At 37.7% G+C, this 27,530-nt stretch overlaps 1 protein-coding gene across 5 annotated transcripts in view; it reads right to left on the minus strand.

The window, feature by feature from the left end:
• Nucleotides 1-27,530, minus strand: part of LOC136843731 (protein argonaute-2-like) — a 645,860-nt gene that overhangs the window by 531,371 nt on the left and 86,959 nt on the right. For 4 of the 5 annotated variants that reach the window (XM_067112367.1, XM_067112365.1, XM_067112366.1 and 1 more), the window contains exon 2: nt 1,119-1,290. The exons of the other annotated variant lie outside the window; for it this stretch is intronic. In XM_067112367.1, coding sequence (XP_066968468.1) covers nt 1,119-1,290 — 172 coding nt within the window. The remainder of the gene's footprint in view (nt 1-1,118; nt 1,291-27,530) is intronic. 5 annotated transcript variants of the gene reach the window in all.

A 27,530-nucleotide genomic window follows, 5' to 3' on the forward strand; every position in this document is an offset into this window, starting at 1 on the left:
TCCACATCGAGGGGGAAATGTAGTCTAGAAAACACAACAAAATTACTAGTGTGTGGTCAGGTAGTGCTGTAGTAGTGCAGCCACATCTATTTGCCTTTTAAATCTTTCCCTTATAATGTTAACCTCTTGTTTATGGTTTTTCTTAAGACCTGTCATTTACTGTATTTCATTTTCTTAGAAAATAGTGAAAAGGAAATTTTAAGTTCCTTTTATTTTCTATCATCAGGTGCTTCTGGGAATATAGTAATACAGGCAGTCCCTGGTTAACGGCGGGGGTTCCGTTCCTGGCCGAGCACAGCTAACCGAAAATCGCAGATAAACTGCTTAATAGTGCCGTTAACCGGTTATCGGCGTCGATAAACTTCTTACAGACACGATAAACCACTTACGAGCGCCATTAAACCACAAACCGACGCTGAAAATCGCTTCCTGGCGCTGAAATTCTGGTTAACGATGTCGCCAGCCAAGTGCTTCAACACCGAAACGCCATTAACTGATGCCAATGGTACGCGGGGACTGCCTTTAACGTGAATGCAAACAAGCACAAAAACACTCAAAAAGTTTAATGTGGGGCTGTGTTTAGGAATATTTTTCCAAGCACTCTTGATACTGTACTGTAATCTATTTTTCCTTTAACAGCTATTTATTGTTTACAAGGTTACATGTTCTAGACTCCTCTAGGTCACATTTGGAAATTCATTGAATAAACATTTCCAAAACTTTAGTTGCCTCACCAGTGTAAGCAATAGGCTTTGTGACATCAGTTATAGCACCTCCTTATTGCTTCTCTAAAATATTCTAAAAAGTTGCAATCTATTTTCTCGAGTTGAAAGTGTAGGCGTTGTCAGTGGGGAGAGCTTAACATACTGTCCTATAAAAATGCCAGCTTGCTTGCAATATTCTCTGAGTAGATGATTGGTTTAAGATTAAGTCAGTAAAGTAACCACTGATAAATCTTGAAAAATCTTGTCCTGGCACTTGATTAATTTTACATAAGTTTTCTACCACTTCAATGCCATGTATAAAGTAAGCAATTACAACTGGAATTACAAGTATACAGACTCAAGTATAATTACAACTGGAAAACTATAAATATGAACCAGACATACAGTACTTACATTCGCTTGGCTTTGGGAATTTTAACCTCCTTTCCCCCTGCTTCAGTTATGACAACATCATAGTGAATCAGCTCAATATTTTTATTTTTCACTTGCACAGGGAAGTAATTAGCTCGAAGTCTGATTGGTCGACCTTTAGTTCCTAGACTATTTCTAACAGGAGGCCTAGGCTCTGAAAAGATGAAACCACATATACAGTATCTGAGAGCAACATGTACACAAACTGACAAACAAAGAACTTCAATACAGAAATATTAATCATGGGACATCTTGCATCCTACTAAAAAATATTTGAAATGTACATAAGTGACAATCTCATCAATGAGATGGTTTTGCAAAATGATAGAAAGCCAAATGATAAATAATCAGGCCTGAAATACTGAAAATTCAGACAAAAGTTCATGAGACTTACTGACCTTTCTAGGAAAAGTGGGACATTTAGAAAAAAAAAAAAATGCAAGAATAACATCCTTAAAATATTACCTATAGTAAGAGCATACTTCAGAGGTTTATTTGTCACTCTTGATGCCGTAACTAACTTTCAACAGAATAGATGCCTTACCGAAGTTTCAACAGGATAAAAAGTTTCAAAGATTTTATTGGGTCTAGCTTTTGCATATATTCCCAATCCTTTAACAAATGAAGCAAATGTGATTGATTGATTAATTGTGGGTTATCTGGCATCACAACTACCAGGGTCACTGATTAATATGGGTTATCTGGCATCACAACTACCAGGGTCACCGACGCAAATGTGAAATTTAGGCCATATGACCAGGCACTGAGGGCATGGAGGTAATCCAGTACATTTGAATATATAGACAGTACAGTAAGTGTTCCCCAATTGACTCAAGAATTTGATGGTGGGGTAAAGACCTATGGTATAACTGAGGATAGACTGATGGCTATAGGGGGACTAAAAGACGACAATTTTTAAAAACTATAGTATTTTCTTAGGTATACAAACCAGAGCTTTATATGGGGGAGTAATACTTACTACAAGCTGGACACAGTTGTTGAAACTTTGTAACAAGGGTTTTCACTGGTGGTAAGAAGTCTAGTAGGGAAGGGGGAGCACTCACCTACTGTATGCCCATTTTTCCTGCAGCATCCAGGATTCTGTGGGGTGGCTGAGGTGGGATTTTGCAAAAAGGCTCTGGTTTGAATTACCGCCACAACCTTTAACTTATGGCTTTCATGTTCTTTAATTTCCACAAATCTCTACTCATCTCTAGCGTCAAATGCTTCTTGTAGCCACAGGAGACCAGCTGAGACAATTATATACAGTACTCTTCTTCCAGGGGTTGTGCAAAGGGCCATCCTCACCTCTTACCACCTCATCTACATTTGAAACTTAAGAAATTTCCCTTATGGTATCATTTCTGACATCTTTTATTCTTCTTAAAGCTTTATTTGCAAACTGACAGATCCTTTCACACACCATAGATCAAGTATGTGCTACAATACAGATTGTACTGAACTTGTGTATATTCTTACTCTCGTATAAAATTCAATACATCTTTCACAGATTGGAGGGATAGAGCCACTATCCCAGACAAACCTGTATCTGCTTGATTGCTTCATGAAACCAAAAACGTTGTTCTTGGGCACCTCTTACTTGTGCCAATCAGCATTAACAAGGACTCCAATACTCTGGCCTAAGAGGTAGGGTTCTTCTTATATAAAATGAGACAAGGTTCACTCTGGCCACAAATGCATCTTATCAGGCTCTTAACTAACAAACCTACAAAGTCTCAGAGGAAGGGAACTGACAAATACTAGAATCTTTCATAAGAAACCAATGGCTTCTGAATTTTCACCACAAACTAAGGAACGAGAACAAGTAGGATCTTCAGCCATCCGAGTGCCAGACAAGGTACAAAAGGACACGCAAATTGCAAACAAGATGTAACAAGGCCACAACTAGCAGAAAGTCTTGAGAGTGATACCTTGATCCAAGGCAACTCCAGGACTTACGGCAAACTGGATGCAGCATGACTGCAGGCAAACACATTGTCCGGGTACATATCTGTACCATAGAGCAGAGATCCCGTCACATGTACAGTCTGGGAACCATCTGCACACTGAGCACATGGGTAGTCATGGTTCCCTACCCAAAACATGCTGAGAGTCATGAACAGCCCTCATGGCCAAGAGGCACAGGTCAGCTTGGGGTACCAAGCACACTCAGTGAGACCTGAGTCAACCCATCTATGGCAGAACCACCCGGAGGTGTCCAAACACAATTCACTTGATGTCCGATGGGAATTCTATGAGAGGTCATCTTGGACCACTACTATTACTACTTCCTTTTACAAGATGAAGAGGAAGAGCTTGACGAGGAGGAGGAGTATCAGGGAGAAGTGAAAAATGATCTAGACTTGGTTTATTGTCATCATCACCGGCTCTGTGGTTGATGATGCTGATCATCTCTCATGGTAGTAAGGAAAGTAGCCTGCTTGATTTCTGGATGGTGTACTAGGAAATCTCCTGACATGCAGATCAGGCTCTTAGCCTGATCTAAGATACCACAAACCACAAGAAAGCAGCAACCACACAGGAAGTAAGCATCTGCCTTCCCTCTTGCGTAAACCCTACAGAATGCTCCATCTATGAGGGTTCAACTATGCGAAAGTAGTTACTTCCTCAGGATCGATAAGCTCAAAACGTTCAAAAATCTCTGTTCCAACTCTGCTAAAGTGGTTCTAAGAGGAGAAAACACCAAGGTTTCAAGTTTCCCTACTACAGCAAGAGAGGCTGACATATCAAACATGACTGGTGAACATTTTTGAACTGAAGGGATGAATAATTAAGGCAGCTTGCACACCGACGCAACCAGTTGCATGAAACCTATCACAAGCTACTGGTTACATACAATCAGTTGCCTTGAGGTCCAAACATCAGAGCAATTATTTTTTAGTTTCAACAATGTCATCAGAGGAGGAGGACGTGCTTTTGCTTTGGTACATAAGCAGAAGGAAAAGGAGAAAATCACGGGTTCATCTATATTTTACAAGAAATGCTCAATGGAGTTCTGTTGTTGCTCAAGAGCTGGATGCGGACCCTGTGAAATTACAAGAATTTTACAGAATGTCGAAAGAAACCTTCAATGAACTACTTCATTTGAGAATTATACATCTTTAATGTTCCTGACTTGCTCGTCACTCGCCATTGCAGAAGCAGCAATGGCCTTAGCGCTCAGAGGCACAGACCACCCTCTTCCCTCAGAGAATTGAGGCAGTCCCATTTTCTTTTTATAGAACAGGGAAAATGCTACAATTCACAACTTCAGTACAGTACTGTATGTACTTTCATACATAAAATATATTTTATATGCTGTGTTTACTTCAATATCAATACTATATCTGAAAATTAGTAAATCATGTTTTTATTATAAACAAATGTATTTAGTCATGATTATTATTATTAAAATAGTTTAACCACACCAGTGAGCTGATTAATAGCACTCACAAGGCTGGCCCAAGGGATTAAAATGAAATGGAGTCCCAGGTCTAAGCCATAGGCTAAGCACTGGGACTAAATGATGAATGAACAATGAAACTTCAAAAATATGCAAAAAGGCATATGCTTCCACACTACAACACATGCACACATTAAATACATTTACTCAAGTTTCCATCTGCACCATCAATATAAAACAAACCTGAGTAATGATCAAAATAAGAATAACTTAGCATTTTTAAAATTAATTTTTTTTATATATATATTAGTTGCCAGTGGGCCTTTGTATTTTCATAAATTACTTTCTATACTTTATCAACTAATTTACACTTCCTCATGGATATCAAAATTGGGATGGATGTATGATATTTAGGGCAAAAGCCCAGGCACTGGGGCCAATTAGGCCATTCAGTGCCGTAATGGAAAGAAAAATTATGTTAAAGTTGTAAACTCATGAAGGAAATGATTAATAAATAAAATGAAGTGATGTGACCAAAAAATAAGGGTATGAAGTTTAATGAATGATGTGCTATATACATAAAAAAATTAATGTCATTAAAATTCTACGTGATATAATAAATTAAATAAAATTAAATAGTTAAAAATTTTAATACACTTTAAAAAAGAGATGATAGCAGAAATATCTGCTTCATCTCCCAAAATATCAGACAGGGATTTACCCTGAAAATATCTCTCTCTTTGGTTAAAATATCTGCGGCAGACCACCAGAATGTGCTCCACTGTTAGCGTCTCGTCACAGTAAGCACACTCTGGAGGGCTGCTTCCTTCTAAAATAAACTGATGGGTTAGACGAGTGTGCCCAATCCTTAATCTGGTTAAAATAACCTCTGTTTGTCTGTCAAGCTGGAATGACGAAGACCACGGTAGTATATTATCCCTAATATTTCTATATTTCTTATTATTGGCAAGAAGGGGAGAAGTCCACCTTTCTTGCCATTTACTTAAAACATAAGATCTAATGGGACCTTTTAGATCTGTATGAGGCACTTTTCTGAAAGAAGTTTCTGATAAAATACTAGCAGCTTTCGCTTCCCTGTCTGCCATCTCGTTTCCGCGAATCCCCACGTGAGAAGGGACCCAACAGAAAGAGACTGATTTACGTCGACAATATATACGAAAAAGCCACTCCTGAACTTTTTGAATTAATGGATGAAAGCTAATAAATTTTCTAATAGCTTCTAAGGTGCTTCTAGTCTGAGTATATGACAAAATTAGAGTCACTACTTTGAAAAACTAAATCTAGGGCAGACACTACGGCTGTTAATTCGGCAGTAAATATTGATGCAGAGTCAGGTAATTTAGCTGTGTGTGCTGTATCACCAAGGATAACAGCACAACCAACACCACTACCTGACTTTGATCCATCTGTATCGATTTTTGTAAAATTAGTATGGGTAACATCGTGCTCTAAGAATTTTCCCCTAATCTCTTCTACAGTGCAGTCCTTTTTGTTAAACAGCTTCTTACATATTGATGCTTCTGGGATAAGCCATGGAGGATTTACAGGATATTCTACTTCCAGGACTTTCTGGGATTTAAGGTGATTATTCCTAACATCCTCATTCAGTCGAATTTGGAATGGTTTAGAAGCTCTTGTACCAGAGAAACTTCGAGAGTCTGTTTCCTTTAGTGCTTGAAAGGAGGGATTTTTGGGAGCACTTTTCATTCTAGCCATGTATCGCAACCCTAGCTCTTGCCTTCTTAGATCAAGGGTAAATGATCTGTGTCGACATAAATGCTTTCAACAGGCGAAGTTCTAAAAGCCTCTGAGCATATTCTCAACCCCATGTTGTGTACAACATCCAGTTCCTTTAGCTTGGTTTTACAGGCTGAGGAATAAATCTGACAGCCATAGTCTAGCTTAGATCAACACCGAGAGTCATATAGCCTCAGAAGGATTTCTTATCAGCCCCAACTAAATCCAGAAACAACCTTTAAAATATTCATAGATTGTTTAACATTAAACTTTAGGGCATTTATGTGGCTAGTAGCCCAGGAGCATTAGGGTTAAACGTGGAAAAAAAATGTAGAAAGCTGAATTTTTGCACAGAGCGTCTTTGAGACCTATCAAGTCAAAATATCCCAAGTCTCCAAAATTTCTCCTTGTGCTTTCCGCGCATTAGCCATAAATCCAAGATGGCCGCCATCGTGCATGACGAAACTACAAATATTTCAATTAACATGGTTTATAGGATTGAAGTACCTCTTTTCATATGTTTTTTTGGATGATAGATCCAAAAATAGCCTTATTATTGTGTTTTGGGCTTATCTGAAGGCTTCAGAAGGAAAATGTTTACCAATGCTGACCAGGGTCATTCAACGAAAAACGTCAACCCTTAGTGTGAATCTCAGAATTGATTCAAAATATATGATTTAAGGGAAAATTTAAGGGTAAACCCAAAATTTTACAAATGTAGATATATTTACTCTCTGTAGAATTTTTTTTCCTTTATCCTGTAGTGATTGGAGTTGGATGTACAATTTACCATAACTTCACATCAATTACCATTCTCAGGACATACTCTACTAGGTTTCTCTTTCTTCCAGAATGTATGCTGTTTGACATAAATAATATGAAAAGATGTACTAGTATTAAGTTGGAATTTATCTATAAGTGGGTTAGTGCTATTTCCTGGATTTTCTACAAGAATATTTGTCCATCAAAGAACGAACAGTATTCCTAGGATTGTATTCTGACTTAGTAAGTATTATCGATTTTTTCCATGCCTTTTGTGGGTGTATACTACATTTTTTTCCTTTTTCCTTTGGTTGATTGGGTTGGATGTACTAATTCATCATGCATTCACAATAATTACCATTCTCAGGACATACTCTACTAGGTTTTTCTTTCTTACAGAATGCATGCTGTTTGACATAGATTATATGAATAGATGTATATGATGGAATTTGTCTATCAGTCGGTTAATGCTATATCCTGGATTTTTTACAAGGATATTTGTCCATCACAGAAAGAACAGTATTCTTAGGATTGTATTCTGACTTAGTAAGTATTATTGATTTTTCCATGCCTGCTACGTGTCTTCACTACAGTTTTTTTTTTTTTTTCCTTTGGTTGTTGGGGTTGGGTGTATTAACAATCATACATTCACAATAATTACCGTTCTCCAGACATGTCATACTAGGTTTCTCCTTTTTTTCCAGAATGCATGCTGTTTGACATTAAGGTGTTTAGGATTTAAGCTTAAGAGCAGTTGCTATTCAACTTCAGAGACATATTAGGATATTTGATGGTAACAATAATTAAAGATCAAGATGGCATCTCAGGAACAGTGTGATATGTGTTTTTTGTGATAAAGCAATTACTTCTGATTTTACCACTATAACTGAAAGAGGAATAACTAGCATTATTCAAATAAGTTCTGATTTAAAGGATGGACTCCATGAAAAATTGACTCATCTGGCCTGCCCAATTCCTGTTAATTTTTCATGTAAAAAGCAATACACTATGCCATCAAGTATAAAGAAAAGGAAAAGAGTGTTGACTGAATCACTACCTGATGATAATTGGAAACTACAGCGTCGCTCTCACGTGTCTCCATTCAATATTAAAGAGGATTGTCTTTACTGTGGCAGGTTTCTAGGTAAAAGCACAAAACTTCCCTCACAAAGGCGGGGTCAATCTCATAATGCTGCAACTAAAGAGTTATTAGCTTCTGTTTCTGCAAAATCACTGGAGCGAGCAGACAGTTGGGGAGAGGCTGTGCATATCAGAATTCAAAATATAGGGGATCTTGTTGCTGCTGAAGCTAAATACCACCATGACTGCCAGGTTAGATTCTACAGTGGAAAGCAACAGCTACCGAACATAAAGTCAAAGGGACGGCCTTCTGGTACAGTTAATACTGAGAAAAATTATGCTTTCCATAAATTGTGTGATCATATTGACAACAATAACCTTCATCAATATTCAATCAGTGATTTGATATCTCTATTAAAGAAATATTCAGATGAAGGGGACTATTATACAGCAAAACATTTGAAGGTACGATTGCAAGAGCATTACAGAGATAACTTAATCATTACAAGTGAATATGGTAAAGAAACTATATACACTTTTCTTAATCATGGGAATGCTATTCTCAGAGACAGATATAAAGCAACAGGTCTCTCAGCAGAGGATATTGTTGATTTTGCAGCAACTCTCATTGACGATCAAATACGATCTTTTGTTTATAATTCAACACAGTATCCAAAATTCTCTGACTTGGAAAATAGCGAAACAATGGTTTCAGGACTTCTAATTAGATTCTTGAGTCGACTAACCAAAAGCAAACGTCGACAGTTAGGAATAGCTCACAGTATTACTGCTGCAGCTCGGCCCAGATCATTTGTATCCCCTATCTTATTAGCAATATCAGTTTATATCAACTCTAAGATGGAATCACGTGAGTTGATTGATTTGCTTAGTTCCCTTGGCTTTGTAGATGATTATCGAGAGGTTCAGAGACTTTATGATGCAGTTGTTCCAACTGATGAGCCAATCTATGAATGGACAGATTCACTTGTTAATTTTGTGTTTGACAATGCCGATGTTGACATCCGCACATTAACAGGGCATGGAACTTGGCATGCTATGGGCGGTATAGTTGGGATCACCCCTTGTGGCACTTACGTTGAACCAGTGATTAACCGCTCCACAAAGTTGAGACCAGCCACTGATATTGGAAAGCATGCAGAGATACCTTTGAAGAAATGGAGAAAACCTTCAGAGCCAGGTATGAAAACGTTATTATTAGTCCACTGAAACTTATATACCCCAATATCCAAAGTTTGAAATTGGCTACATACCTGGACAATTTGTGGATGGCTAGTTATATTATGTTTGACCCAACTGAGTGCCCTCTGTGGAGTGGATTTAATCAAGCAGTTGTCACTCAAGGGTTATATGACATAAGTCGCATTGAGATTTTACCCTTCCTCAACCATAACCCAAACCATGTAGACACAATCTATTCTGCTCTTTCCTATGCACAATATCTTGCAGAGAAATATCAGCTGGGTATTTGCCCTGTTACTTTTGATCAACCACTTTATATCAAAGCAGCAGAAATAGTTCAGTCAACACCTCACCTTAATAAGCTCATCATAAGATTAGGAGGCTTCCCACTTGGTTATGTCTTATATGGGAGCAATTGGTAACATCATGAGTGGTAGTGGACTCCAAGAACAATGGAACACCGTGTATGCAATGAATTCAACCAAACATATGTTAACTGGTCATGCATATGCACGTGCTCTCAGGGCACACATGCTCTCTGCTGCTTCGATAGTTTCCCTTATGCTAGATACTCCAAACTCATTAAATGGAGTTGCCGAAGAAAGCTTTACGAGATTTACATGCTATGCTTCTCAATCATGACTGTCCACTAGATACTATTTTGCATAACAAAGCTGTAGAGCAGCTATCACAGAATTTGCAAAATCTAGAGCAAGAATTATCTTCTAGAAGCAAAACTGCTAAGCTCTGGATTGAGTACTTGAAAATGGTACGGACACTATTACTTTTCCTTCGAGCTGAACGAACTGGTGACTGGCAGCTACATCTGCTCTGTATTTCAAAGATGATTCCTGTGCTCCACGCTGGAGGTCACACAGCTTATGCCAAGTGCACTAGGTTATATCTGCAACAAATGCAGGAGTTAAGAACTATGATGAATCCCCAACAGTATATGAAGTACACATCAGGTGGTTACTGGACCATTAGAAGAAGTCATAGGTTTTGGTCAGGTGGCTTCACCGACCAAACAATAGAGCAAGTACTTATGAGAATGCTTAAAACAAGTGGAGGGCTTGCACATGGAAGGGGCATTAACCAAGGAACACAAGCTAAAATAGTTCATGCTCTTCCTCAACTAGTTCCTGTGTGCGAATCATTAGAAGATTTCTGTGGTGTCCACTCTCAGACAACTGACCAGCATAGCGATTTGCGAACTACTGCAACTTTGCGTGATGGAACACATTTCCTTGCCTTCAAAGATTACCTTTTCCAGCATTCACCTTTTTCATACATTGGCCAATATGAAAATAATCTGGTTTGCATTGCCACTGGAGTGGTAGCCCCTGATTCTACTAATGCAGAATGTGCTGTGGAGGTAGGTGAAAAGGTTGCAGCACGTCTCACAGGACTCAATTTTGCTGATGCTAAATTGAAGAGAAATGACAAAGTAATATCTATTGGTGCTGCAACTAATAGCACTAGAGTACGGGGTCATAATGTGAAATTGATCCTACATCACTTTTCATGCGCGTCACTTGTACAATAAATAAAAACTCTGACATGGAAAACCATTTAGAATATGAGTTTAGCAAAGAACCTCCATCTTTATTTGATAAAGGAATTATGAGAAAAACAGCCAAGAGTGTTCTTGCTCAGCATTTAAAGACCTTAGTAACACCAACTCCAATCAGTGAATTAGATCAAGTGTACTATGTAGTTGATGGGGCTATCTGCTTCACACTGTAACATGGCCAATGAACTGTTCATATGGTGATGTAATTAAGAATTATGTTAAGTATGTTATTAATACTTATGGAAGGGATTGCATGGTATGTTTTGATGGTTACACTGATATATCAAAATCTACTAAAGTAGCAGAACAAAATCGGCGAGGAGACCACAATGTTTCTGCAGATGTAATCTTTGAAAATAAAACACCTGTGGTTAACTCTCAACAATCAATTTTGGCAAATCGTAATAATAAGGCACGCATAATAAATAAGATGATGGAAGGTTTGGAAGTTGAAGGTATCAGGTGTTATCAGAGTGTAGCTGATGCTGATTATTTGATTGCAAGCACTACAATTCTAAAGGCAGACAGCAGGCAATTTCCAGTTGTTCTTGTGGGTAATGATACTGATTTGCTAGTAATGCTAATCCATGGGTCAAAGACAAAAAATGTCTACATGCAATTTGGTAAGGATTCTGCATATAATGTGCATAGTATTGTTCAAAACTTGAAATCATCTGTCTCTCGTCACATATTGATAGCACATGCCATATCAGGTTGTGATACAGTTTCAGCACTTTATGGTGTAGGGAAAAAAAAAAGGCAATAGCCGTGTTGGAAAAAGGGGAATGGGAAATATTAGATGTTTTTCAAAGAAGTGATGCCACGCATGATGAGATAGCTAGAGCAGGTGAACAATTTCTTTTAAGATTATATGGAGCCCCTAAAACATGTAATTCTCTTGATAAGTTAAGGTATATACAGTATATGCAAAAAATTAGTAAAATATCTGGAACTTTTCAACTTAAAAGTCTCCCTCCTACTTCTGCAGCTGCAAAGTTTCACTCATACAGAGCTTACTATGCAGTCCAAGAATGGCTTGGTAAGTCAACAGATATTATGCCAACAGAATGGGGTTGGAAACAGCTAGGTGGGTCACTAAGTCCTGTTCTTACTGACAGGTCTGTTGCCTCAGAATCTGTTTTATTGATTGTTTCTTGTGGGTGCAAAATCAATTGTGGTAAGAGGTGTAAATGCCATAGAGCAAGACTTTATTGTACTCCTATGTGTTCTTCTTGCATTGGCCAAACTTGTACAAATGTCCCTGAACTAGATGGAGTAGATATTGAATAAATTTGCAGTTTTTGTCATAGGAAGGAAATAGTATTTGATGAGTGTAAAACTTTGATTCTGACATTTGAAATATTTTCCTGCACTGACATTAAACAATTTTGGTAATTTTTTTTTCTAAGCAAAGGTTGCTATTGTCATCTGTTTGTTAAATGCTGAAAGGATTTTGCAGCAAAAATTGATATCACTTGGTAACTTTTAAATGTGCCACGATTTGAAGATCTGTTCATTCAACAATGATTTTACTGTCTAAGAGTTTCATGGATTTGCTTTTGTGTATTAATCTTATATCTTTAGTTTTTCACCAGGTTGTTAAATTATCTGAAATTACTATATATCTATTATTATTGAAATCTATAATATGAAGATTAAGACTGTAAATGTATCTGTCACTTTTTTAGAGAATTTCACAATAAAACGTAAACACGAATCAATACAATTAATAGCCCTTACCTAATTTTTCAAATTTGTATCTCTATATTGGTCTAAAAAGAATAAGTAATGCCAGAAAACGACTTATCAGGCCCAAAATCATACTATTTGGTGTATTATATGCCTATATAATGTTTACATAAATATTCGATACTTTATGCCAGGCATGATGGCAGCCATTTTGAATTTGGCTCTCACGCGGAAATCACAAGGAGAAATTTTGGAGACTTTGGTGTTTCTAGCTCTACAGACCTCTAACTACCACTGGACAAAAATTCAGCTTTCTACATTTTTTTTCCAGGTTGACCCCAATTTTGACCTAATGCTCCTGGGCTATAGCCCATGTTAATTTATGGTCAATAGTCATCCCCAGAAATTTAACTTCACTCTCGTAAGGAAGGATGGACCCTTTTAAACTAAGTGTGGGAACCTCTTCCACACGCCGGCACCTGGTGAATCTTACTGCAACTGTTTTGGAAGAGGAGAATTTGAAACCATTCTCATCAGCCCACTTAGTAATAGCATTAATAGACCTTTGCAAATGTTTACATACAGACAAGGAATCATATCCTGTGCAGTATATTGCAAGGTCATCGACAAAAAGCGTGCATTTAACAAGGGGCGAGATTTTTTCAATCACACTATTTATTGCCACTGAAAAAAGTGTTACACTTAAAACGCTTCCTTGGGGAACTCCTTCCTCCTGCATAAAAGATTGGGAGAAGGAGTTTCCCACTCTTACCTTAAAAAGTCTGTCTGTTAAAAAGGATTATATAAACCTGACCATTCTTCCACATATGCCCATCTTGTGCAATTGTTTCATGATGCCAATTCTCCAGGTAGTGTCATATGCTTTCTCCAAGTCAAAAAATATGCCAATGGTCTGACACTTTTTGGCGAATCCTTGCTGGATTTGGTTGGTCAGCCTCAGCAAGGGATCAAGGGTGGAGCGGTTTTTCTGAAACCAAATTGAAATGGCGATAGTAATCCTTTGGTCTCCAGGTGCCAAACCAGTCTAGTATTTATCATTTTCTCCATCAGCTTACATACACAGCTGGTAAGAGCTATTGGTCTATAGCTGGTGGCTTGGGAAGCATCTTTATTAGGTTTTTAACAGGGACAATTATGGATATTTTCCAGTCATTGGGTAAAATTCCAGTTTCCCATATTTTGTTTAGAATCTTCAGTAAATATTTTTGGCATCATCTGGGAGGTGTTTCAGCATTTCATATATGATTGTATCCTCACCTGGAGGTGTGGATTCACTTGAGGAGAGCGCCTCACGAAGTTCTCTTTAGGAAAATTTGTAGTTGTATGGTTCAGATTTTTCCAGAACCAAAGTTCAGACACATTTCAGAATTCCTAATTCTTTGAAATTCTGGAGAATATTTGTTAGGGCTGGAAACTTTAGAAAAAGTGTTTTCCTAGCTCATTGGCAACTTCAGTGGGCTCTGTGATTAGAGTGTCATTTATTTTTAATGAGGGCAATGGTGACGCTACAAATTTTCCACTCAGTTTCCTTATTTTGAGCCACACCACTCTTAGTGGGGTCTTGGAGTTTATTCCATTAATATAGTAAAACCAACATTCTCTTTTGGCTTTCTTATAAAAGTGCTGCTTGGCTAAAAAGCACGTTTGTAGATTAATTTAGACTGAGGGGAGCCACTAGTTTTGTAACATCTGTAGCACTTCCTAGTTACTTTTCTCAGAATACCACGTCTTATTCCACCAGGGAACTGCAGGTCTACGAGGTTTGCCTTTTGTTTTTGGAATCGAGCCTTCAGCACTCTTCAAAGTAGATTCAATAAAGCAATCATAGGCATCTAGATGAGAATGAAAGGACTCAAACTCCTTACCTAGATTGACACCCTTACTGAATTTATCCCAGTCTGCGTCCTCTACCTTCTACTTAGGTAAAACTTCAGATGGAGCATTCAGAGCATATTTCAAATGGATCGGGTAGTGATCACTTCCATTTAAATCTTCATTAACAGACCAATTAAAATCAAGCTGGATACTAGTTGAAGAAATACTAAGGTCCAGTGCAGAGAAATGATTATCGTGAATGTTGTGGAAAGTCATTGACCCATTATTATGCAGGGTAACATCATTCCTGTCAATAAGGTCTTGATTAATTTCCCTTTGCTATCTAAAAACCGACTTCCCAAAGGGGGTTGTGGGCATTAAAATCACCTAGCAGAAGTAAAGGAGCTGGAAGTTGGTCAATTAACGACTGAATATCTCCAATGTTAAAATCAAGGTCTGGTGGAAGGTATAAGGAGCAGATTGTTATCCTCTTTTCCAAAATGACTGAAATAGCGACAGCTGGTAGTGTTGTATTTAATTGTATTGTGGAGTGCTGTAGAGATTTATTAATAATAATTGCAGCACCTCCATGGGCACGATCACCAGTTGGTTGATTGATTAATTGAGGGTTATCTGGCGTCACAACTACCAGGGTCACCGACGCCGAATACTAAGTGTGATCTTTTCATTTTTATAGTATGTTATAAAAATTAAAATTAAAATTCTGCTAGAAAGAACTACATATAAATTTTATTAAGAAGGAAAAACAAAAAGAAAACTAGCTAAAATAAATAAATAAATATATAAAATTCTGCTAAAAAAAACTATTAATAGATTTGATCAGATAAACAGTATAACTTTAGAAAAAAAATATATATATATATATATATATATACTAAGACAGCACAGCTGTCAAATATGCTCTAAGTTGACGTCTTCCTTGTTGGTTCTACTGAACCTTGTCTTCGCATTACCATCGTCAATAGATTCTGATGAATCTGTTAGGCGTCTTTTCAGCGATTCTTTTTTTGACTCTACCTTTGTGCTTCTTATTTTGGTTACTTTATTTGTCTCTTTCTGTTGGTTTCTAGGTTTTGCTACTACTGAGGCAAAACTTAGACCAGGTCTTACAATCTTAGCTTTTGCTCTCTCTCTTGCTTCCTTAAAAGTTATCCTTTCCATCACTCTTAATGCCTGAATTTCTTTTTCAAATAAATATATATCACACTGTTGAGATGATGATGCATGTCCCTCAACACAGTGAACACATTTAGGTTCCCTTGTGCACATACCATGCTCATCACCTCCACAGTTGACACAAACCGCAGGTTTTTCTTGTATTTTCGACCGGCACGTCTGAAGGGTGTGTCCGAAACGTTGGCAGTGGAAACATCTTCTGGGCCTCGGGATGTACTGTTTTATTTGTATCTATGCCAGGCTGCAGAGACATACTCTGGGAGTCTTAACGTATTGAATGTCAATATCAAGGTAGGTTGAGGTATCCGATCTCTATCCACCTTCTTTGTGATCCTGTTCACCTTAATTACACCCTGATCTTTCAATTCATTTGAAAGTTTCTCCTCAGAGAAACCCATTAGCTGAGGGGCATAAATCAAACCCTTGCTGCAGTTCAAGCTGGAGTGGGGAGTGCACTCCACCGTTACTCCTGCAAGGGCCGACAAACTCATCAACTTCATGCTTTCCTCTGGGGAGATACTCTCTACCAGGAGCATATTATTGTTCTGAGGGGATATTTTCGGTTGTCTGCCACAACATTTTACAATTTCCCTGTTTACCTCAAAAATATCAATATTGTCACCATTGAGCTTCAAATTTAAATATTTTTCATATGAGTTGGGTACAAAGACCCCAGGAACTATTTCATACTTCTTGCTTTTCTTTATTGCAAATGGTTCCAGAGTGACAATACTGGAACCAGATGCTTTTTGTTGGGGATTCCTGGCTGTATTCCTTCTTGCCTGGCATTGGGTCGTCAACCATGTCTGATTGTCACTTGGCCCAGGGGTACTAATTTCAACATGGGGACCTTCCATGACCACATTGGTAAAAAAAAAAAAAAAAAAAAAAAAAAAAAAAAAACCACTGCTGGTGAACACTGGGGCCCTATTCTCGGCTAACGACACCAGTAGGAACTGACTCCCAGATGTCCACCCCTTACCCTACCCAAAAAGGGATAGCACCAACATACCAGAGAGGCACAAGTGTAAGCCTAACCCGCTTGTTGGGACCGAGACTATTACTAGAATACAATCATCCCCACTCTGACTATGTTGGTGGGCATACTGAAAATATGCCAGGAGTCCTACCCTAATAACAGCCCACCCCTAGAATCCATGGGCTGATCTCAGGGATAGTTCCGCCTTCAGGGTGTCAATATGACATCATACTAACACCCTTCTGGTCCAAACATCATCGGATTGGGTGACGCTCCCAATCACAGTTCCCACATTTAGCTTCGAACATAAACCCCAATCCAAGGTATGATGCCCTTTCCTTTCACACAGACAGGAAATTTAATGAAGGTGGAAATATCCACACTATGTAAACCAAAGAGTTAGAAAATATACATATATATATACATATACATATACACATATATACATATACACATACATACACACACATACATATACATATATAGAAGTGGTAGTCATAGCGGGTGGATAGGAAGATGGAAGAGAATTGAAAAATAAGCTGGAGGAAGAAGTAAAAAGGAGTAGAAGAAAAAGAGGACAGAGAGAGACATTTAGATTCAAACGGGGAATGCTTTCCTCGTTCGAGAGCCCCCTCTGCCGTCGCAAATCTACAGCATGAGAAAGAATATTCCATGGTGGAGCCATGCGACTACGTCACGGCAGTCTCTCATTAAGGGGGCGATCACCAGTTGGTGGATATGATTTAAATATTGAATAATTTAGTCCAGGATTATAAGCAGAGTTGCCTAACATTGTTTCCTGTAGGCATATAATACCTGCATTGAATTCATGCACTAAAACTTTAAGGTCTTCTGTACGGGCTCTGAGACCTTTACAGTTCCACTGAAGGATATCGAGCAAGAATGCTAAGGTGGTAAAATGTGCTACTTCCCACTCCTTGGAGGGGAAGTACTGTTCCTAGGGTGGAGTGGGAAATTCTCCTTTATAAGAGATTGTTTTCTTAATCCCTTTTCATCTGAATTGGTGTTCAGGGTCTTTGGTTGATCTTCATATATTTAATTATGAACCTGATGTTCAGAATTACTACTGTGGTTCTGTGCACCACTAATCCTATTTGTCTTAAGGCGGCAAGACTGAACTGAACTCAGATGTTTTTGTTCTGAAACTACTTTTGGAACCACCTTTCTAGGAGGAGAGATGTCTTCCAAAACACTGAACCCATTTGAAGTTTTTATTATAAAATTATCATTATTTGGGGAACTATTTCTTGTGCGTTTCTTGGTAGTTGCAACCGTAGTTTTATTATTATTTTTGTTTGTGGCTGTGGCGATTGATGGCTCTGAACTAGCTCTATCTAATTGGGATTGTTCCTTTAGCTTATTTTGGTTTGAAGTATTTTCAGAATATTTTCCTGAATTATTGGCCGATTTTGGCACCCTTATTTTTGGAGATGAATCGACAGCTGTGGATGTGGTGGAAGATAAATTTTCTGTGCTTTTGGAAGTACAATTTTTGCTACTGGACTTCAAAGCACTTGCCGACGAAAGTTTCTCACCAGTTTGGAGATTTTCATTATTATTTATGGTTCGAGAAATACCAGGTTTGTGATATCTTCCATCAGACACAGTTATTGGTGGCCTTACATTGTTGGAAGTTTTCATAAGTTTTATTACAGAAGCATACGTAGTGTTGGCACTTTTGTTTGCCCCCATTACGCGTGCGCTTTGCTTCACTAATGCTAATATGTTCATTATCTGCCACTGCCAACACACGTCTTGTTCAAATTTATATCTAGGACAAGCCCTAGAGTTTGGTGTGTGATCACCCTTTACAAAGAAAACAGTATCGGGCTGCTTTGCAATCATCAAAATTATCGTGCTCTGCAGAGCACACAGGACATCTTTATTGTTATCGCAAGAGTTTTGAATGTGGCCATATTCAAAGCATTTGCGACACTGTCTAGGACTTCTTTTATATTTTTAACCTGCATCCTCTCATGGCCAACAATGATGGTATCAGGTAGGTAATTGGAGGAGAAGGTTAAAGGATAGCTGCATCACCACCCAGTTTTTTTACATGAGATACACAAGGAGGGCATCGATGGAGAATCTCCTCCTCTTTAAAAACATGCAGATCTTTTGAGTAAACTACTCCTTTCAGTGTATTAAAGAATCTGTGAGATGAAATAGATTCAATATTTCCACTTTCAGGAGGTTTAAAGTTAGCTAACAGAACTGCTTGAGTCTCATTTCCAGCTTTTATTAGAAGATTCTTTCCATACCGTTTCAAATTTCCAATGGGAATGGAACCAACCTTGCTCTCAATGCAGTCAGCAGCTTTTATCAAATTTTCCCTCCCTCCTTGTAGATAGCAACATGCCATAGAGGGGGGAGGAAGAGCTCTGGTACATGGGACTGGTCCACGTTCTTCAGCCTTTGGAACAAAGTCAAATGGCTCATCATTCAAGTTTTTCACTGAAAACACTTTCGTGCTGACAACTGAGTCATTTAGAATGTGGCCATGGAGTCTCTGTTGTGCCTCACTAGCTTTCAAGGAGAGGAAAATTTGATAAAAGCACAAAATGACTGCTTATCTTTTCTAGAACTAATTTAATTCTTTCCACTTTGCCGAATTGCTTCACTACACTGTATAAACATTCGTAATCTAATGATAAGTTTACATTAGTGCAATAAAGGACCCTATTATTTGAATCAAATCCACCAGATTTATTAACACCCTGGTGTCTCAGTGTTTAGTTCTGTCCAACAGCCAAGCCCGTATCCATGTTCATGCCAGAAGTCGTTGCCAGTGCCGTTAAGTCATCGGATCCAGGGGAGGGAGAACTAGAAGCCAAATCCATAAGTTTAAACCAGTCCACATGCAAAGGTCCAAAAAGTGCACACCCGACACCCAAGAGCCCCCGCACAGACCCCGACAGCATATCAAAAAGGACAAACTGGGCAGCTCCACTGCTCAGCTTCCCCACCCCAACACACTCCCAAAGCCCACGAAGAGACCCCAAGCTGCCAAGCATGCACACATCAGACCACCACACACAAACTGGTTCATCCACCCACCCAAAACTGCTTGGTCATATCAAGAAAGTATCGTAGATCAGTCAGGTATTCGCATTCTCCACCAATGGCACAAGTGAGAGTTGACTCCCAACAGTCCACCCCATACCCTACCCTTTCAGGATAGCACCAGTACGCTTGCAGTGGCCCAGGTATAAGCCAATCCACCTGCTGGGAGTTCTGCCCCACTAATGGGGACTGACTCCCCACTCCAACCGTACTCGTGGGCTTCCGGACAAAAGCCAGGAGTCCCACCTCCAAAAACCAGCCCCCCCTGGATTCCGATGGGCTGATCCCCAGAGATGGTTCCGCCCTCAAGATAGCAGTGGGAAAAATCCCATCACCATCTCTTAGGTCCAAACTATCTCGGTGGCGACTCAACCACCACAACTCCCACAATTAGCTTCGAATGCGAACCCCTTCCAAAAACGATCCTTCTCAGACTCACCTAAGCAGTAAAATTTTGCGAATGTGGAAATGTCCACGCCATTTAAACCAAAAACTATGTAGGATGATTCGTCAGGACCGGGCCCAAAGGCCAGGGTCCCTTAGCCCCTCACCTCGTCAAGGCGTCCTACTCGAGGGGCTGATTCATGTGGGCTGCTCATTAAGTGTCCATGTGTTAGATGAGTATGGCCTATTTGGAGACGTGTCAGAATTACTTGCACATGTCTCTCTCTTTAGTACAGGTATGATGAACTCCATTTTTTAGCTCCAGGTTTTATTTGCTTCAACTCATTATTTTTAGGTTCTTCATTCCATTTATTTTGCCATTTGTTTATAATGCCTACTTTTATGTGTGTTATATAATCGTTAACAGGGATATTTACATTCGAAATTGTCATATGGGATGCTTCTTTAGCTGCTTCATCAGCCTCTTCATTTCTCTTAATCCCTAGATAGGCAGGGATCCATCAAATTAATATATTTTTCCCACTATCATACAGGCAGTTCCCGGTTTACAATGGGGGCTCTGTTTCCACGCCACGTCATAAGGCGAAAATTAATTGAAAATCGTCAAAAATCCTAAGAAAACCTTACTTTCAATGCTTTGGGTGCACTGAAAACAATGTAAACTGCATTTTTATTGAGCTTTTCATAAAAAAAAAAAAAAAAAAACCTCCAAATTTTGATTACTCTGCAGTTTTGTAGCCATATTTCTTCCGTCGGATCGGCGTCGCAAGTGTCATAAACCAGGAAATAACTTCAGATTAATAGATTTGAAAAGCGTTGTAACCTTGGAACGTAGTAAGACGGACCCCTCGTAACCCAGGGAATGCCTGTATAACTTATGGAGAAATAACTTTATTTCTTGTACAACGTTATTTTTTGGTTTGTAGCCCTGAATGGCTTCGATGGCACTTCTAGAATTGCTAAAAATCACAAAATTATTACATGAGGTTTCTTTAATTATTTTTATGGCTGATACTATTGGAGCGTAACTCAGCTGTAAATACCAAGGCATTATCAGGCAGAGAGAACCGATACATTTTGTCTTGGGATATTGCAGCATATCCCACTCCATGCTCTCATTTAGATCTGTCTGTGTATATTGAGTAAAGTGGACCTTCTTTTCAGCTTATATGCTCTACTGTATTTTGTCTATGATGTAGTTCTTCTTTGGAGGGATGGTAGAGCTTTTGACTGGCAGGCTGTTGGCCCAGCGTTCGACTCTCCGAGCCGCCAATGAAGAATTAGAGGAATTTATTTCTGGTGATAGAAATTCATTTCTCGTCATAATGTGGTTCGGATTCCACAATAAGCTGTAGGTCCCGTTGCTAAGTAACCAAGTTGGTTCTTAGCCACGTAAAAATAAGTCTAATCCTTCGGGCCAGCCCTAGGAGAGCTGTTAACCAGCTCAGTGGTCTGGTTAAACTAAGATATACTTTGTCTATGATGTTCTGGGGTATATGTGTAGCTTTTGGATAAATATCTTAAGTGTGTGCAAATTCTTATTTTATTCATAGCCAAAGGAGGAGGTAATTTTACTATTGAAGGTAACTGCATATCTATATTCAATGACTCAAACAGTCTTCTAGCTCTAATAGGGAAAGGTGGTGAATGATTGTTTATAAATACATCTCTTAATTCAAATAATTTTTTTGTTGGAGAATCACTTGTCTGAATTCTCAGGGCAGTCTTCATTGTCACACACTCCCTATGGAGAGAGAGTGGTAGTTCACCACATTCGACTTGTAAAGGTGGTGATGGTCATGATCTAAAGGCTCCTGAACATATTCTAAGGCCTTCATGGTGAACTGGATCCAATGTTTTCAGCGTTGTGTCTGATGTCGAGCCATATATTTTGCTTCCATAATCAATGATAGACAACACTGTTGTTTTACACAGTAAAGTAAGGGTACTATCAGCTAGCTCCCCAAGTAGTACTTGATAGTTTTTTAATTCTATTTAATGCTCTTTTACATTTAGATTTCATGTATGTTAAGTGGGCTTTCCAATTCAAGTGGGTATCAAATACTAAACCTAAAAATTTTGCTGTTTGGCCAATTGGTATAGAACGACTTCTGATTTTTAAATCTATTTCTTTGCCTTATTTCCACTTTTTATTTTTATAAAACATTACTGCTTGAGTCTTCTGTATGGATAATTTAAAACTTACATATGAGGCTCATTCATCTATTTTTATTATACTTTTATTAATAATTCGCTCTGCATGTTTTAAGTGAGATGCTGAATGCTATATGGCAATATCATCCATATACATGTTACTTTCAATTCCAAAAGGTTGATTATTAGTGATGTCATTTATTCCTAAAGTAAACAGTGTGCCACTAAGGATGCTTCCTTGTGGAACACCATTTCCACACCATTTTCACGTGGAAATGTACTTGACAATACATCATCAATTCTCACTTGAAAAGTGCAATTTGTCAAAAAGTTTTGGATAAACTTGGGTAAATTTCCACAAAAGCTGTTTTTATGTAACATTTTTAATATTGCATATATCCATGTAGTATCATATGCCTTTTTAATGTCAAAAAAGACAGCTATAGTAATGTGTTCTCAATGAAATACTCTTCGTATGTGGTCCTCCAAATTAGACAGAGAATCCAGTGTAGATCTGTTACACTGTGACCCAAATTGAGTGGGAGTCAAAATTTTATTTCTCGAATGCCATGTTAGTTGAGCATTCACCATTTTCTCTAGTGATTTGCATAAACAACTTGTTAAAGAAATTGGTCTGTAATTGTTTACATTAGTGGGATCCTTTCCAGGTTTGGGGATAGGAATAATTATAGCTTTACGCCATTCATCAGGAAATAAATTTCGAAGCCATAAGTGGTTATAAAACTCTGATAAGTATGACTTTGCCAAAGGTGCTAAGTGGCAGATCATTTCAAAACAAATATTGTCACCTCCAAGGGCAGAGTTATTGCTATTCAACAGAGCAAATTCCAACTCTTCCATATTAAATTTTCTAATATATATATATCTTCTATTGTTTCAAAATTTGTTATTAATTCTATAATATTTTTCTTTGTGCTAAAGTGCTCATCTAAATTTGTCACTTTTTGCTAAATTTCTCCAATTACATTACTTGTTTCTTTTGGATCAAGTATTCTTTTCCCATCTTTTGATATGGCATGTCTAGATGGTTTAACATGGGTACCATTTATTTTCCTGAATTTTCCCATATTTTTGTGTGGGGGCATTATTACAGACATCCGATACATGTTTCCTCCATGAAATGATTCTTCCTTGAATTACTTCTCTTTTAAATTTTGCAGATATTTTGTTATACAGAGATTTTAACATATCAATTTCTAATAATAATAGTTTTTGTAAATTTTCTTTTAATATCGGTAATGCTTTATTAATTTTACTGAACTTTCTATTTAAATTATATAATCGTCTTCCAATCTGGTGTTTTATTTTTATTAATACTAATAGTTTTTCAGACTACCATGAGACTTCATGTTTTGTTGGATGAGATTTTGATTTTGGTATTGCTTTATCAGTGGCATTTATAATGAAATCAATAAGAAACCCATTTGTTTCATTATGACCCTGTATCTACTTAAATGGTGGGATATTCCTGGTGTGGAATTCATATCGCTCACACACTGCTTTATAAATGTTATATTGAGGGACAAGCTTGGCAGGATTACTTTGTAATAATGAAATTAATATTAGGAAATGATCACTGGTGTGCAAGTCATCAACTGTACTCCAATCCAACCTGTCTACTATGCTTCTTGTACATCCAGTTAGTCTACTGCGGAAAACGTTCCATGTGCTTTGAAAAATATGTGGCGATTTCGTTGACATTTATACAGCACATGTCCTTGAATCTATGTATTTTACTATTTTACTTGAGCTTGTATAATTATAGTCCCATATCAGGTTGTGAGCATTAAAATCACCTACTATTAATGTCGGTTCCTTGGCACTGTTAGTAATTCTTTAAGTTTATCAGTGTCATAAGTTTTATTAGGCTGGTTGTACCTAAATTATAAATTACATAATTGTTTTTATTCGGATTTTAATACCTGATATTTGCAAGTCAGTAATGTTTAAAGGTACTTTGTCATGAACTACTTTGTTATGTGAACTACTTTGTTATGTACATATATGGCTGTACCTAAATTTCTTTTCTTCCTCTCATGATGTTGATGCTAAAGTGTATATACCTATTGCTGACACTGTTTTGTGGACATGTTTTAATCATACTATAACCATCGCAGTTATCCTAGGTGTAAACTATCCTGTAGACCATTTACGTTCCATTGTATATCTATTGAAAATGTTATATTGGTAAAATTTTGCTTTCTTTTTTTTGTATTATCAACTTGGATTTTTTCTGATAATTTACTCACGACATTCATTTGTTTATCTTTATAATATATCAAGATCTCAATGCACATGCAACCTTTTTCATGGGTGCTCAAATCAGTTGTTTCTTTTTTCTATATTTCATAACATTTCTTATAATATTTGTTAAACCATCTTTTGTTATGTTTTTGTTATTATTGCATAATTCAATGAACCATTACAGCCACATGTGTTATGTATATTTCTTTCTTTGTTTGTTCTTGTACCAATTATTGGTGATGGAGTACTCTCTTCTCCCTTGAAATAGTCATTGTTATCTATGGTACAGTTCTCTTTCACTTCTTCGGTGTTTTGGATATCTGCATCCATAGGTTTTATTATTATTTTAGGAGATAAAGGTATATTCTTACCTTGTTTTTGTTCTTTCTTCATATCTTTTGTCTTTGGTTTGACCAATGTTTCTCTGATAATTGTCGGTTTCTTTGTTCTGGGTATGCGTTCCTTCCAAAGGTCTCTTTTTATCCTTAATTTCCAGACCATCACGGCCCTCCTCTGTTACTTGCATAGTAGCATCCTCCTGTGTTCCTATTTGCATTTAGATTTCAAAATTTGATAAAATGCTATCCATATCAATTGTACCTGTTTCTTTATTCTTTACCATTTTAGTTTTTTCCCCTTGAGCATTAATTTCTTCTTGCAATGCACTTTTCTGTGCAACGTTTCTTCTATTTGTATGCATTTTTGTTTCATTATTGATTTTTGTTATTGAATGCGTGTGTTTCTTGGATGGATCTTGAATTCCTCTCACTTTTAATTCCAACTTAGCGTCTTTTACTGACATCCCCGTTCTTTCTTGTAACATTTTCAATTCTGTATTGTATATATAGTACATACAGGCAGTCCCTGGTTATCGGCAATCTGGTTTTTCAGGGCTTGTCTAGTGACGAAAATCGGCAATTTTTGGTGCCGATTTCCACTCTTCGGCACCGATAATCGCGTATTGGCGCCAATACATACCTAACTGAGGCACCGATAACCAAAAATCGGCAGTTTTCTGCAAAATTGCCAATTTTTGCTTATCGTCACACTGTCGAAACGGAATCCCGCTGATAACCGGGGACTGCCTCTACATTCTTTGGACCTTGCATGATGATCTCCACAGTTTAAACACTTTGGCTCACTACATTTCCACTGTGTGGCACGTTTGTCAGATCCACAATAAGCACACAGTTTTTCTTTGTGTGTCCATATTTACTACAATTTTGACATTGTAGTGGCTTTGGAACTCAAGGGCTCAGATCTTGACCCTAAAATTTTATTTTTTAAATTCTTAACACTATTACAGTATTGTTTACTTGGATTTACTGTATATAAACCTCACAATCTTGAACTTTGGGATACTGTAACTCATTTTAAGAGTCCAACAGCATACTCTTATCAACTGGTTCGTCATTATTTTCAGGAAGTACAACAGTACCCTGAATGCTGTTCATAGTGTCATGCTTCTTTACTTTTACATTCACACTGTTGATATTTTTTATCGATAAATAGTCTTCAGATTGGTTTTTTGTTGTGGCTTCTATAAGCTACGTCTTTATTTTTATTTGTCTGAACGACATTTGTCATTGAGCATTTTTGTAATAAGTTTTCTAACTTTAGGGCTGCAATTTCTTTTCTGTTCCCATGGTTAGAAACCTTGACCAACTTCCACTTCAAAAGGGAGTCGAAGTGAGTCAAGGTTGGGTCAAGAAGATATTTACTTTTGGATTTGTTTTGTACTGGAGCATAAGGTTCCAGCATGGTCACATTAGGATTAATTTTTTAATTTTTCTATCTAAAGGTTGCCAGAGGAGGTTCCAACGGTTGTCAACTGCGTTGAGTCACTACCACCAAAGGGTCCAGGGATACTCGAATCTTTATTTTTGCTTATCGTAAAGATTTGAGAGGGAGAGAGAGAGAGAGAGAGAAAAAAAAAAGATTTGACCTGAAAACCTTAAAAAGATATCTTCAGCTTTCATGGAGTTTTATTCTTCCACCAATGGCATAAGTGAGAACCAACTCCCAAATGTCTGCATCCCTACTCTACCCAACAAGGGATGGCACAACATGATTAAAGTGGCCCAAGTGTAAGCCAAACCCACTTGCTAGGACTGAGAGTATTACAAGAATACAATCATCCCCACCATAATCATATTATGGGCAAACTGGATATAATGCTGAGAGTACTATAACCAGAACCAGAATCCCAAGGAATCTGTGTTCCAGCCCTCAAGAATAGTTCCTCTTTGAGCTATCAATCTGATAACCTCAGGTCCAAACATTATCGGGCAGTTGATGATCCTATCACAGTTTCCACTATTTAGCTTCAGATATAAACCCATTCCGAGCTATGATATCTTTTCCTATTTATCCGGTCCAATAAATTTTAGCAAAATTGAAAATTTTACAAAAATTAATCCAAAGAAATATATAACGACTCTTGCACTCAAACCCGGCAACTAATTCCTGGGGTTCAAGAGCCCCCTCACCATGTCAAGGTGGTCCCACATCGAGGGGGATTTAGTCATGAAAAAAACATCAAAATACACTACATTCATTCAATGTCATTTTATCTCAATACTGAGGCTGTCCAATTTTCTTTTTACAGAACACGGGAAACATTGGAATTCACAACTTCAGTACAGTACAGTATGTATTCAAATACATAAAATAAAATACAATTTTATGATATTATGCCGTGTTTACCTTAATATTAATATCTGAAAATTAGTAAATCATGTTTTTATCATAAAAAATATATTCAGTCATGAAAATAACATCAATATACACTATTTAGTGAATATTTCTCGACGAACACGTCGGCAAACTGCCAAATTTTTCCAAATAATTTGGGGAAAAGTTCAACAGAAAAATCTGGGGAATGCGAGACTGCGAATAGCTGGGTTGACTGTACAGTGGACCCCTCCCCCTATTCGCAGATTCACCTAGTCACAGATTTCTCTGTGGAACATATACACATTATTCGCAGAAAATTCGAATATTCACAGT

The sequence above is a fragment of the Macrobrachium rosenbergii genome, chromosome 12, assembly GCF_040412425.1.
Source record: "Macrobrachium rosenbergii isolate ZJJX-2024 chromosome 12, ASM4041242v1, whole genome shotgun sequence".
Lineage (NCBI taxonomy): Eukaryota > Metazoa > Arthropoda > Malacostraca > Decapoda > Palaemonidae > Macrobrachium > Macrobrachium rosenbergii.